Genomic DNA, 14,982 nt, shown 5'->3' with positions numbered 1-14,982 from the left:
TGGAATTTTTCTTTCTAGGGATTTTTAGCATGTGTCCTTAGTGCACATGCACAGAAGCAAAACTATGGTAATAAAGTTAGATTAAGGCCAGTGTTCACTCAGAAAAGAAAATACGTTCTAACAATGTAATGGTTTTCCAACCATTAGTTGCAAAAACATATTAGCAGCCATATTTGGAGTCATCAGTTAAGTAGGGCTTGTATCTCTTTAGATTTGCACCCCAGTCTCCTCTCTCTTCCACACTTGAGGAGTTAGCAATGCTAGTTTATATCACTAAATGTTATCATATAAAAGTATAGTGAATTCGAGGATATTTCGAATTAATAGGGATTTATGGGAGTATTCTACCTCCCTATTTCTTTTTTTTTTAATTTTTTAAATGTTTTATTATCCAAATTTTGAGAGAGAGGGAAAAACAGCATGAGCAGGGGAGTTGCAGAGAGAGAGGGAGACACAGAACCCGAAGCAGGCTCCAGGCTCTGGGCTGTCAGCACAGTGCCCGACGCAGGGCTCGAACCCACGAACCGTGAGATCATGACCCAAGCTGAAGCCGGACACTTAACCGACTGAGCCACCCAGGCGCCCCTCTACCTCTCTATTTCTAAGTATATATCTGCTGTAGCAAAATTATAATTAGTAATATTTGTGAATCATGAAGCAAATCTTGGCTAGCTTCTTGGTGCTTCATTTGGTTGAAAGACCCTTTGGAGAATTATCGTGTTTTATTTTTCTGAATTCTCTGGAACTTTATTTTTTATTTTAAACTCACCAAATGAATGACTTAAAGTGATTATTTTGTAGAGCTATCAAGGGCATATTAGTTAGTGAATGCCTTAAAACCTTTGACTCTTCTGAAAAGAAGTGCTATGGAAGGGGACAGTTGGTATAGAAATGTTAAATCCTAACACAAGAGCAAAATATCAAAAAGACGGTTCTGAAAATATAATTTCTGTTTCTTTCTCCAAAAAAAAAAGGAAAGAAAGCAAAGTATACCCTTTATTGTTAACAAAATTTTGAAATGTCATTAAAGAGCTAGCATTTCCTTTTAAAATTATCTGTGTGATATAAAAAAAATAAAATTATTTGGTGATATGTGTGAATTATAATTTTTAAATCATTCACTGAAAGAAGACACTGAATGAAGTCCAAATCATGCAACACTGTGCATATGTGGAAGTGCTCTTTTCTCATTCAAAATGTTTTAGTGTCTGGAAAGTCTGCAAGAATAATGCAGAGTAAGAGCAGACATTGCCTGGTAAGTGATAAATTCTTCAGAGGACTAAAATTCTGGAGATGGAATAAAAGTGAAGTCATTACACACAGATTCTTTCTCCAGAAAAATGATCGATATGATAGATTTCCTATAATCCAAACTTGATTCTTGTAGTAACAGCATGATGCCGGTGGCTGCTTATAAAAATTAACCAACACCAGGTATTCAAGAGGGTCACCTGGGAGCTATGTGGTGAGGCTTCCTGCTGATTCTCTGAGAGACTCTGAGGAAGCAGGTCAACAGGGAAGGAAGGACAGAGTTTGCTTCAAAGTTGCAAAGGGGCTGTTTCCGACCACGGGAGTATATTTGCACAGCTGACCCCACCTGCTCTTTAATTTTGTTCAAGGGAGGGTATTGTGGTGATGATATGTCTCGGAAATCCAAAACTGATAACTGAAATTGTTTGGTTGGGTGGCAGGAGAAGAAATCTCTAATCTACTCACACACATGACATGTTAAGGATTGTCATGTCTACCCCAAGGGCAGTATTCGCTGCTTTCTTTTGAGGACTGTCAAGTTTTTAAGTTTCCATGGGAGTTCATAATGCTTTGTCAGGCACACGAAGCCCTATTAATGTAAACCGTCTTGGCAAGAGACTTGAAAGATACAAAGTGTTTATTGACTCTAAATTGGATTCTCAACCAGTTTATTAGAATCACTCCGGGTGCCTTTTAAAAAGACTGATGCTCAGGTCCCACTGCAGATCAATTTCAATCAAACCATCCGGAGGGATGCTTCTTCCAAAAGCTCCTGAGTGATTCTGATGTTCAATCAGATTGAGAAACGCTGCTCTGAAAGGAGAGTATTTAGGGCAGAAAGGCTCTAGGATTGGTTCTTGGTCTATTTGGACATCTCTCTCTGGCCTTACCATATATATGTGTTCATTTTAGAGCCCAGGTTTTGTTCTATTCTCCTGGAATACTGTAGTCTGAGGAAATCAATATCTAAGTAAAACATCAGCCTCATATATAGATCCAGATGAATATGGACTGTGATTTTAAACTTCAACTTTGTCTTGTGGAGGCAGAGCCCAGCAAGTTGTCCAAAGCAGCAGAGCGCACAGTGGGGACTTGTGTAGGGACTGGGTTGCTCTTGGATTTGGGGGTTGATATGGATGCCATGCAAGCAGGTGCCTCAGTGAAAACTAAGACGAGGGCTAAGTCAAGACTGAAAAATTCAGCTCATGGCTATGATTGAAAGAAAACAGATCTGGTAGTTTTCCTACCAATTAATCATTTACGTTTGCTTTCAAAATGACTGAAATCAGCCAAAGGGCTGATTTCATTTTTGATCTGGTAAACAGAATGAACATTTGAACCTATCTACCGAGAAGATTCGCCTCTCCTTGCCAACCACTTGGAGCCATCAGTCCGAACACGTCGAGACATAAGCTTTCCCGTTCCAGTTCTACAGGAACTAGATCGTTAGAGAAAAAGCAATCATCTCTCTGCACAACAGTCAACCCGGCTAAGGGGACAGCGGCGCCAGCTTTATTCTATGGGAGAAGCCACAGGGGGACACCCTCAGCTATTCTATGGGAGAAGCCACAGGGGGACACCCTCAGCTATTCTATGGGAGAAGCCACAGGGGGATACCCTCAGCTTGCAAGGGTCTGGGATGGGGCGGGAGGAATCTGAAACCACAAATGCCTTGCTCTAATAGCAACCACGTCACTAAACTGTAGGCCGCCTCAGGCATCGGTGGCTCGGACAGGTGTTTGTAACTGGGCACGTCAGCCAGAAACACTCTGCACACTGACCAGTACAGATCCCTTCCCTTCTGAGGGACGTCATGCCATTTTATAAGGCAACCTAGATGTGGCAAAGACACTGTTTCCCATTTACCCTGAGGCTTTTGTTTCATCCCATTTAACGAATGTTGTCAAATGCACACATAAATCTTTTGCTCACTGAAGTTGTCTAAGGTACATTAAACTGCATTTGGGACTTGGCTATTTCAGGTTGACCTAAGCTACAGATTGCAGTTGCTGAAGAGTGTAGGCCAAAGTCTTGTGGGGGCTTCTCATTAGGAGCGGTTGTTACTGAATTAAGGAGCATGCCACATCAAAGGAATTTCAAACCTTCCTGCAAGGGACATGGGATGCTACGCATCAGATACTCACAGGACGACCTCCACATGGTCCAAAGCCCACTGATCATGACCTGTTCCATTGTGGCGCGGTTGCCACCAGCGCAATAAAACTCCTTTCATCCGGGCCTCCCTGGGTCACAGAAGGACAAAGAGGTTAAATGCTAGAAAACAAAACTTCCTTGGTATGTGACTTGCAGACTTCAAACAGAATAGGCTAGCCTAAATCAACAAAACTTAGGGTATGGAATTCAGATTTGCTTAGGTCCTAGGATTTGGCTCCTCAAGGACTTGTAATTCTTTTACAACTCCCTCCCTGCTTCCCCATGCCCCGCTGGTACCTGGAAAAGCACTGTTTTCAGCCAACAAACGTGACATGGCTTCTGTGTGACAGACACTGTGCTAAAGGCTGGGGGTACAATGCTAAGCAAAAGTGACATGGTTGCCTACCCTCAGAAAACTTTCAAATGAGCGTAGAAAATTAACAATGTTTCTTTCTAAAGGACTAGAAATACTGGTTAGAGAAAGGGAAATACCCAAAAAGTGCCTTTGCATTTAGTTGTTATTCTCTATTCCCTGTTGCACCTGGTTCCTTGCCTAACAGAAAACAGTGACACAACTTCGGGGGGTCTGGGTTAGTCTTGGCTGTGCCACCACCTGCTTCTGTGCTGTTGTTCCAGTAACTTCACCAAACTTCCAGCTCAGACCCTGTGATTCTCAGGGATCACGCATGAGACCATGCCTTTCCATTCAGGCCACTTACAGGGGGACATTGTAAGACACTCGCTGAGCCTGTGTGAAGTCCTTGGGCTGATGCTGTGCGATGACGTGCCAGGTGACCCCATTGTTGACACTGTACTGCAGCAGCACGGCCTTGTCCACGGCGTGGGGGCCACTCAGGTCACTGTTGCAGCTGTCTGTCTGTGATGTGCTCCCAATTTGCAAAACAAACATGATTTTGCTGAAAACACAGGGAAACAAGCGTCAGGTGGTATTCAAAGTTTTATACTTTCTAATTTTTTTTTCTTTTACCTTTCTTGATCCTGAAGTCCATAATTTCTGAGGTCACAGAGTAGAAAGAGAAGCATCCAGTCTTATGACTGAATCATATTAGCAATAAAATTTATTTATATTATCTTTTACATCATACATATGAGAGATAATCTTAGAAGGCTGGTGTTCTACGCCAAGAAAACAATTTTGACTTTCAAAGCTCTGTGTCACCTAAAATATCTTCTATTCTTTGAAAGGTAATAGGGGCCAAGTAGGCATGAGGACACAGAGAGGACAAGGACTAAAACCACAATATTTATACTTTTTTTTTTTTTTTTTTTTTTACAAATAGCTCCAAGCTGAATAGCATCTGCGCAAGGATAAATCATCATGTCTATTTTAGGACAGATGTCTGGACATCAGAGTGGAGGGAAAACTGAGTTAGACATGGTCCACGGCTCAGGACCATGTCTGCTATTCTGTTTCAAGTTCACAGGCATCCCTACCCTTAGAAGATACAGTTTTTAAACACAGGAAATCTATGTTTAATATCTAATCTATATCTAATCAAAGTCCTAGCAATTAATACAGTAGTCCCACTTAGGGGAGCTGGTGAAATAAAGCAGTGGGCTCAAAACTTATAAATGGCATGAATTAGACTTGCTTGTACAACATGGTGTGCAATTGTTAATTAAGCAGCCAGTTGTAGCTGTAGATGGGGTCAAGGAAATATCAGGTTGTCCCCAGATTAAGTACATCTTTTTGGTAGGAAAGAATGGGATGGGTGAACAAAATTTTGGTATCTCCATGATTACCAAAATAATTACATTTTCATTGTTTATCACAGTGAAAGAACCTAAACTTACCTTTCTGCCTCTGAAAATACATTACTAATGTTTTCCAAAGTGAAAAGTCTTAAGTAAACATCTACATTTGGTTAATAACCAAACACCCAGTTTTCCAATATATTTGTAGCTACTGAACGCTTTCCAGCATTCTGTGAATACTCTAGTCTAATACTTTGCAATCTTCATAAAGCCTTGGAATCTTCTTTTTTGTTTTGTTTTTTGAATTACACAGACAAAAAGCCATGTTTGTACTGGCGGAAGTGGCACAGCTGTGGAGGCCAGGTGGAGAAGGAAATCCAACCTTCCTGGGGTCTCTTTTTCTCTGTCACTTTCCTGGTTGATTTGCACGGTGTCTGAGCACTCTATTTTGCATTAATAAGCAGCTCTTGGAGCATGTGAATGTTTAAAGTCCCCATAATCCATCCATTGGGCCTCCACTTCTATTTATTGTAACCTACATAAGCTAACTACAGGTATGTGTTTGCCTGACTACAAAATCTACTTTGCACACACATTTATATTTACATACTTGCAAACAGTCCACATTAAATTATCTATGTAGATTGTCTTCAGCCAATTTAACATTTTTTAGTTATTTTTTCAGTTTTATTGAGACATAATTGACATCAAACATTGTGTGGGTTTAAGGTATACGACATGTTGATTTGATATACTTATCAATTTTTTATATTTGGCCATTTCTTCTGGCTTATGCCTATGTCACCACCACTCGGCCAGTGCATGCGAAGCAAGACAAGGTAATTCTGCAATAAATTTAAGCAAAGCAGAATTCTGAGTTGTAGCAACACATAATGCTTCCTCATCCCAAATTCAAATGACATTTTGGCTTCCAACACTTTGTGACACCTGTGCCATGAAGTTCATGATTCAATCTAACAGGCAGTGGAAAGTAGCCAGTCTTGTGACCAATTCTACATCTGAAGCAGAACACAGGAGTTTTGTTACCTTGCTCGAGTGAGGTCCAGAGGCTTGGTGGCAGCTTGCCTTATCTGACAGCCGTTAAAATACAGTGAGTCTCCATGGGCATAGGGTGCCAGCTGCCCACAGCCACTTCCTATCCCTCCACCTTGAATGGTCTCCCAGTTTGCCTCAGTGACTCTTGCTGACTCGAAATTATCTTTAATGTAACTGGGAAGATCATGACTGAAAACAGAGCAATCATCACCTAGAGGGAAGGGAATAATTGCAAACATCAGCTATGGAAAGCAGAATCATTAAAGATCAAGTATTCAGTTTCAGGTTTCATCCATTCTTGCTCCTGTAAGAATGACAAAATACCAAGAAGATATAGACTCCTCGAAATAAATGTTTCTCTCTCTCTTTTTTTTTTTTTTATCAATTATTGGCTTGTGTTCTTGAAAAAAAAATTGCATTACCTTTGAGTCAATGTTTACTTAATTATGTAGGTGCTTATATACTTATTGTTCACGTAAATCTATTGTTTAAATACCAACAGCATCTGGCCGCGCCTGTGTGTTTACCAATGATGGGTCTTGCTAGGGAGTTCTCACCCTGGCATGAGAGGCCAACCTAATTTCTTTCTCCCTAGTATAACTCTGGAGCAGAAAATAGGATAAGTCATATTCTTGTTCTTCTTCTAGCTCTATACTTGATTCTTGAGAGCAGAGTCTGCATTTTATTCATTGTTGGATTCCAGCAGCTCACACAAGCACATATACGATATGCAATAACAAGATGAGATAAATAAATGAATAGCGAATAAACTGCAAGTATGAGACCACTATGCTGAAATACCGGCATTCGAGACAGTACATTAGCAAATGTGCGTGTGCTTGCATTTGCCCTTGATTTGAACAGCACAACTTTCCTAAACATCTGCAATAGTTCCAAATTAAAAGGTCATAGCTCTACTGGATCAGGGGAGCAGGCAAATTCCAGACATCTAGGACTGCTTGTGAGACATCTGATTTGTTCATTTGCCTAAAGTTCAAATTCTCCAGCTAATGCATGGGCAGATCCAGCTGGTCTCAGAGAATAGAGGAATGAGCTGGTAATGAGAATAGAGGAAAAAGATGACCGTGAAATAATTTCTAACGTGAGAGATGTGCAGCAGTCTACATAAATCATACTCATTTCATTTGGAGGCAAGGAAATAGAATCAACCAAGAAATATAAATATATTCTACTCCAGAAGCCAGATCTGTGGATTTTTACATTGTACTCTTGGGGAAGATGGATAATTCTGCTCCTTGTTGGCTAAATCTCTCAGTTATGAGACTGGAAAGAACAACCTGAGTAATGGTCTTCTTTCTGATACTGACTAGCTGTGTCACCTTAGGCAAGTCACTTAAGTTCTCTGAGTCTCAGTTTCTTTACCTATAAAGTTGGAATAATGATATAAACATAGCTGACTTATGGGGATCTTATAAGTACTAAATGATTTTGCTGAATAAATTGGTGGACATTGTGTAAACAGTAAAATGTAAGGCAATGTAAGAATTCATTCAAAAAAGATTTATTGAGTGTTGCTATAGGCCAAGCAGTAGGCTCTGAGAATATAATGGTAATTATGTAAACTTTGTAACAGTAGAAACCTGTTGGAAACATTGCATCAGAGGAAAGAAGGCTATATGCCTTCTATGAGGCCAAGAAGGCAATTTCCTAAGATGTTAGGGGTTGAGTAGATACTCTGTCCCAAACTGTAAACTCAGGTTTTAGAAGCTCGAGCAATAAAAATGTATTTTTTTGAGTCATGGGTTTTGTGTGTGTGTGTGTGTGTGTGTGTGTGTGTGTGTGTGTGACAGAGTGACCTGGAAAAGAGAATACCTTGACTCATCAGCTACATCTTGGGAGGACTATGACAGCTGCTGTTGGAGAGACTGAGAAAGAAAGAGTATTGGCAAAGTATCCAGGGATGGGCAGCTAGGCCAGGAAGGAGAGAGGCTCAGAAGTGGAAATAAGGTGTTGGGGGTGGTGGTTGGGGCAGGGAGTTATATGGAGGATGGTGAATGTGAGGTGCTATAGAATTCTGCATTAAAAAAAAATACTTCAAGGAGTGAGGCACCTGGGTGGCTCAGTCGGCTAAGCGTCCGACTTCAGCTCAGGTCATGATCTTGTGGTTCATGAGTTCGAGCCCTGCATCGGGCTCTGTGCTGACAGCTCAGAGCCTGAAACCTGCTTTGGATTCTGTGTCTCCCTCTCTCTCTGCCCACTCATGCTCTGTCTCTCAAAAATAAATAAATGTAAAAAAAAAATAAAATATTTCAAGGAACATAGCAGAATATTATCCTTGATACTTCGTTCCAAAGATCAGTATATCTGTGATCAAAGAGTGTATCACCCATCCCAAATCTCTCAGGCTGGCATTTTCACCAATTTCCTAGTGACCTCTGGGTACATGCTGAGATGAGGAGAACCTCACCATCTCCCGTGTTAAAAATGACAGGCTGGGATGCAGACCTTGGAAGCTTTCATCGCAGATGCAGACGGCACCCGTGGTGCAGTACCCATGCCCACTGCAGAGCTTGGGGCAAGCCTCTCCGATGTACACGTGGTCAATCGCCCAGCTCTGCTTCTCAGCTTCTTCCCCCTTCTGGATCCAGCGGAACTGTGTTGCACTGAAAGTCCCACAGAGAGTAGAAGGGATTCAGTCGGCTGTTATTCTCCCCAGCAGTGTGCAGCCTCCAGCCCTGGGACTACTTCTGAGAAAAGGACTTCCCCAGACTTATCCTTGAAGCACCCAAGTAGAGGTGAATGAACTTGTAATCCTCGGACTCTGTGAATATACCCCAGAGTGCCATTGTGGGAGCTTGTACCTTCCCTGAAAGTGTTATGTGAATTTCCTATTCTATTGCCTAACAAATTTGTGTCCATTTTTCCTAGAGAGGTATATTGCAATCCAGATCTTTGAGTAAAATGAATACTGTTCTAGGAAGATGGCACTCTGTTATGTTTATCCTGTGGCTTTGTGTAGCCCGACTAGCCCTGCACACCCCAGACAGTATCTGTATATGGGATGAACAGTGCAGCCTCTTGGCATCACAGAACACTGGCGAAGATATGGTGCCAACTCCACATCTTTGTGTGAGTGTCTGTGATTTGGGGCCTGTGACTGAGTTTGGCATGTGCTGTGCTATTTCATCAAAAGAAAATTTAAGGGGCGCCTGGGTGGCGCAGTCGGTTAAGCGTCCGACTTCAACCAGGTCACGATCTCGCGGTCCGTGAGTTCGAGCCCTGCATCAGGCTCTGGGCTGATGGCTCAGAGCCTGGAGCCTGTTTCCGATTCTGTGTCTCCCTCTCTCTCTGCCCCTCCCCCGTTCATGCTCTGTCTCTCTCTGTCCCCAAAATAAATAAACGTTGAAAAAAAGAAAGAAAATTTGAGATCTGTACCATTTACAAAAAAGATCCTATCTCTTCCTAGTTCTTCTTGGGGCATGCAACTGCCATTTTGGGACATAGGTTGGTGAAAGGAGGGAGAGGTTACTAGAGCTGTAATGAGATCTCTGGCCTCAGTTGTTTTCAGGTCACTGCATGAGCTCTATAGATAATTACACTGCCAGATAATTCCACAAAGTTTACCTTAGGATGCAACTTACCTGGAGGAGACATGGTCAGGCAGCTGAATGGTGACTCTCTTCCAGCTTGAGCTGTTGACAGCATTGTAGATGGTGGCTTCATGGAACTGGAAGGGGGAGCAGCCAATGCTGTTGGAAGAGGAAGGAAGGCACTGGCTCTGGACGAGCTGCCAGGAATCAGACCTGAAGAGACCACAGAGGCTGTGTTAGACAACTCGGAAGAGAAATGTATGACCTATCTAATGTCAATGTAACACTTTGGGGCTGGGTTAAATTTAGGTTTTTTTTTTTTTTTAAGTTTATTCATTTATTTTGAGAGAGAGAGAGAGAGCGCGAGCCGGTGAGTGGGGAGGGGCAAACAGAGATGGAGACAGAGAATCTCAAGCAGCTTCCATATTGTTAGTACAGAGCCCAACGAGGGGCTTGAACCCACCAACTGTGAGATCACGACCTGAGCCAAAATCAAGAGTCGGACACTTAACCGACTGAACCAACCAGATGCCTTTAGATTGAGGTATTTTTTATGTAAGTTCTGTACTTCCTGTATATATTTATATAGACAATGAAAAGGAAAATTAAAAATAATTTCATATAATATATATTCTAATTCTTTACAAGCACAAGAATATATTCACAGATAATAGAATAAAATAATAGAGTGCATCGTGCTGCATTCTAGTGGCTTCTGGTATATTACTGGAAATATACCCGGAGTTGACTGACAAAATTCTCTGTCTCCTCAAACTTAACCCTGCATAATTCATTTTCAAGAGTGATGGTGTGAGACAGGGTTATCAACACCCTAATAAGGTAATTGCACAGTGTCAGACTTTCACTATGCTTTAAGACACATGATTCTGGTTGAAGCATATTTAGATCTTTTATTGACTCAAATTCTCATTAAGGTGGGTTAAAAATGAGCAACATGAATAAAAGAGAATTCTACTTGAGGACAAATGTATTATCTTACTTATTTTAAAATAAAAAAACTTTGTTGGCTTGCAGCCAACCTAGTATGAAAAACGGTTTTTCTTGGTTTGAAGGAAAAATTTGAAAATAAGACACACATGTAAATTTTATATAAATAAAATTAATAGATGGGAAATAAACATAAAGTACACTTTTTTGAAATGTAATTATTTCTTCCTTTTAAAAAAATGTTCACTTATTTTTTTTGAGAGAGAGAGAGAGAGAGAGTCCAAGTGGGAGAGGAGCAGAGGGAGGGAGACAGAGGTTCAGAAATAGGCTCTGTGCTAGTAGCACAGGGATTGAACCCACAAGTCATGAGCCCGCGACCTGAGCCGAAGTCGGATGCTTAACTGACTGAGCCACCCGGGTGCACCCATGAACCATACTTTTAATATAAAAGGTTGCTCCTCTGTAGATAGTTGCTTTAAAAATACACAACCATTTGAAGTGGTATTCAAGTTTGGAGGAATGTAAAAAAGTATTTCACAAACCTTGCATCCTTAGTGTACTCCAACATCACAGAATGAAGATCGCCACAAGAAGTAGCTTCACAACCCACCACAATCTAAAACAAGCATGAACAACAAATATGTACAGGGAAGATTAAGCACCTACCATTAATTAGAAATTCCCTCTCTCTAGATTGTAACTCTAATAAATAATCAACAAATATTCAGAGAAGCTTTTACAGAGCAGCCTGACTGAACACCAATAATACAATTTTTTGAGTTCTGTTAAAAACATGCAACTCTGTGTGAAGATAAGAATTAAGGTTTAAAAATTTTTTTAACGTTTTATTTATTTTTGAGACAGACAGAGAGAGAGAGCATTAACAGGGGAGGGTCAGAGAAAGAGGGAGACACAGAATCCAAAACAGGCTCCAGGCTCTGAGCTGTCAGCACAGAGCCCGACACGGGGCTCGAACCCACGGACCACGAGATCATGACCTGAGCCGAAGTCGGACGCTCAACTGACTGAGCCACCCAGGCGCCCCAGGAATTAAGGTTTAAAAAAGTACTACTTCTTTCTTCTTTTTTTTTTCTTTCTTTTAGAGAGAGAGAGGGAGAAAGTGAGTAGGGGCAGAGAGAATCCCAGGAGGGGGAGTAAGAGAGAGAGGGAGAGGGAGAGGGAGAGGAAGGGGGGGGAGAGAGAGAGAGAGAGAGAGAGAGAGAGACAGAGAGAGGTGGGGCTCACCTGGGGCTCATGTTTAGCCAAAGCTGGGCTCAAGCTCACCCGAAGTGGGGCTCAAAGTCACCAACTGTGAGATCATGACCTGAGCCGAAGTCAGAAGCTTAATGACTGAGCCACCCAGGTGCCCAAAAAGTACTATTTCTAACCAAGAGCTAGTTGCTTGAAAAGATAAATAAAATCTATAAACCTTCAGTTAGTGTCATCAAGAAAAAAGACAGAGGACTCAAATAAATAAAATCAGAAATGAAAAGGGAGAAATAACAAGCGACAGCACAGAAATACAAAGATTATAATACTACGAAAAATTAGATGCCAACAAATTGGACAACCTGGAAGAAATGAATAAATTCCTAGAAACATACAGTCTTCCAAAACTGAATCAGGAAGAAAGATGAAATTTGAACAGACTGATTACTATTAACAAAATTGAATCAGTAATCAAAAAACTCCCAACAAACAAAAATCCCCCGAAATGGCTTTATAGGTGAATTATACCAAATATTTAAAGAATTAATACCTATTCTTCTCAAACTATTCCAAAAAATAAAAGAGGATTCCAAATTTATTCTACAAGGCCATTCAGAAAAAGAAAGCTACACTCAATGTGGCGCTTGAACTCAAAACCCTGAGATCAAGAGTTGTACGCTCCACTGACTGAGCCAGCCAGGATGAACATAGATGCAGAAATCCTCAACAAAATATTAGCAAACTGAATTCAGGAATACACTAAAAGAATCATTCAACATGATCAAGTGGAATTTGTTCCAGAAATGCAAGGATAGTTCAATATTTGCAAATCAATGTGATACATAGTATCAACAAGAGAAATGATAGAACCATATGATCATCTCAATAGAGGCAGAAAAAGCATCTGACAAAATTAAACATCCGTTCATGATAAAAACTCTCAACAAAGTGGGTTTAAAGGGAACATACCTCAACATAATGAAGGCCATATGTGAAAAACTCACAGCTAACATCATACTTAATGGTGAAAAACTGAGAGCTTTTCATCTAAGATTGGAAACAAGACAAGCATGTCCTCTCTCACCACTTATTCAACATAGTATTGGAGGTTCTAGCTGTAGCAATCATACAAGAACAAAAAATAAAAGGCATCCAAATTGGGAAGGAAAAGTAAAGCTGTCACTCTTTGCAGATGACATGATAGTATGAATAGAAAACCCTAGACTCCACCGAAAAACTATTAGAACTGATAAATGAATTCAGTAAAGTTGCAGCGTATAAATTTAATATGCAGCCATATGTTGCATTTCTATACACTAATAGCAAAGTAGCAGAAAGAGAAATGAGGGAGACAATTCCCTTTACAATTATACCAACAAAAAACGATACTTAGGAATAAATTTAATCAAGGAGGTGAAAAACCTATACTCTTAAAACTATAAGATGCTGATGGAAGAAACTGAAGATAAAGTAAACAAATGGAAAGATGTACCATGCTCATGGGCTAGAAGAATTAGCATTGTTAAAAATGTTCATACTACTCAAAGCAATCGATAAATTGAATGTAATCTGTATCAAAATACCAATAGCATTTTTTCACAGAACTAGAACAAAAAAATCCTAAAATTTGTATGGAATTACCAAACACCCCAAGACCAAAGCACTCTTGAGAAAGAAACACAAAGCTGGAGGTATCACAATACCAGATTTCAAAATATACTACAAAGCTGTAGTAATCAGAACAGTATGGTACTGGCATAGAAATAGACACAAAGATCAGTGGACTAGTACAGAGAACCCAGAAATAAACCCACACTTAATATGGCTAATTAATCTATGACAAAGGAGACAAGAATACACAATGGGGAAAAACAGTCTCTTCAACAAATGATGCTGGGAAAACTGGACAGCTAAATGCAAATAATGAAACTGGACCACTTTCTTATACCATATACAAAAAAATAAATTCAAATGGATTAAAGACCTAAATGTGAGACTGAACCATTAAAAGAAGACATAAGCAGTAATCTCTTGGACATCAGCCTTAAGGACATATTTATGGATATATATCCTCAGGCAAGGGAAAAAGTAAAAATAAATACATTATTGAGACTACACTAAAATAAAAAGCTTTTTCACAATCAAGGAAATCATCAATATAACAAAAAGGCAATCTACTAAATGGGAGAAAATATTTGCAAATGATATCTGATAAAGGGGTTAACACCCAAGATATATAAAGAACTTATGCAACTCAAAAGCAAAAAAAAAAAAAAAAAAAAAAAAGATTAAAAAATGGGCAGAGGACCTGAACAGACACATGATGGCCAAGAGACACATGAAAAGATGCTCAAATTTGCTAATAATTAGGGAAATACAGATAAAACCATAATGAGACAGATATCATGTCACACAAGTCAGAAGAGCTAGTATCAAAAAGATAAGAAATAGCAAGTGTTGGTGAGGATGTAGAGAAAAAGCAACCCTTATGCACAGTTGGTGAGAATGTAAATTGGTACAGCCACTCTGGAAAACAATATGGAGGTTCCCGAAAAAAATAAAAAATTGGAATACCAATGATCCAGTAATTCCACTGGTAAGAATTTACCAAAGAAAATGAAAATATTAACTCAAAAAGATATATGCACCCCTATGTTTATTGCAGCATTATTTATGATAGCCAAGATATAGAAGCAACCCAAGTATCCATAAATAGATGAATGGATAAAGACAGGGGGTATATACACAATGGGATATTACTCAGCCATAAAAATGAATAAGATCTTGCCATTTGTTAAAACATGGTGGACCTAGTGGGTATTATGCTAAGTGAAGGAGGTCAGACACAGAAAGACAATAACCATATGAGTTCACTTATTTGTGTAATCTAAAAAACAAAACAAATGAATAAATAGAAATAAACTCATAAATACAGAGAACAAACTGGTGATTGCTAGAGGGGTGGAAGGAATGGATGAAATAGGTGAAAATACTGTAATAACATTTTAAGGTGACAGATAATGAGTACTCTGTGGTGAGCACGGAGTAACGTATAGAATGTCATATCTGTTAGGTTGTACACCTGAAACGAATATAA

General features: G+C 39.9%; 1 protein-coding gene across 2 annotated transcripts in view; it reads right to left on the bottom strand.

The window, feature by feature from the left end:
• RELN (reelin) overlaps positions 1–14,982 on the bottom strand; it is a 528,348-nt gene that overhangs the window by 6,935 nt on the left and 506,431 nt on the right. For both annotated transcript variants that reach the window (XM_047096965.1, XM_047096964.1), the window contains exons 58-63: positions 11,219–11,292; positions 9,780–9,941; positions 8,644–8,801; positions 6,169–6,388; positions 4,125–4,322; positions 3,396–3,494 (exon numbers count right to left, since the gene is read on the bottom strand). In XM_047096965.1, coding sequence (XP_046952921.1) covers positions 3,396–3,494; positions 4,125–4,322; positions 6,169–6,388; positions 8,644–8,801; positions 9,780–9,941; positions 11,219–11,292 — 911 coding nt within the window. The remainder of the gene's footprint in view (positions 1–3,395; positions 3,495–4,124; positions 4,323–6,168; positions 6,389–8,643; positions 8,802–9,779; positions 9,942–11,218; positions 11,293–14,982) is intronic.

This window comes from Lynx rufus, unplaced genomic scaffold (assembly GCF_022079265.1).
Source record: "Lynx rufus isolate CCGP_SWC_20201006 ecotype Redwood Valley unplaced genomic scaffold, mLynRuf1.p SCAF_4, whole genome shotgun sequence".
Taxonomy (NCBI): Eukaryota; Metazoa; Chordata; class Mammalia; order Carnivora; family Felidae; genus Lynx; species Lynx rufus.
Note: the sequence above shows the minus strand (reverse complement) of the source record. Positions and strands in the feature narration are given on the sequence as shown.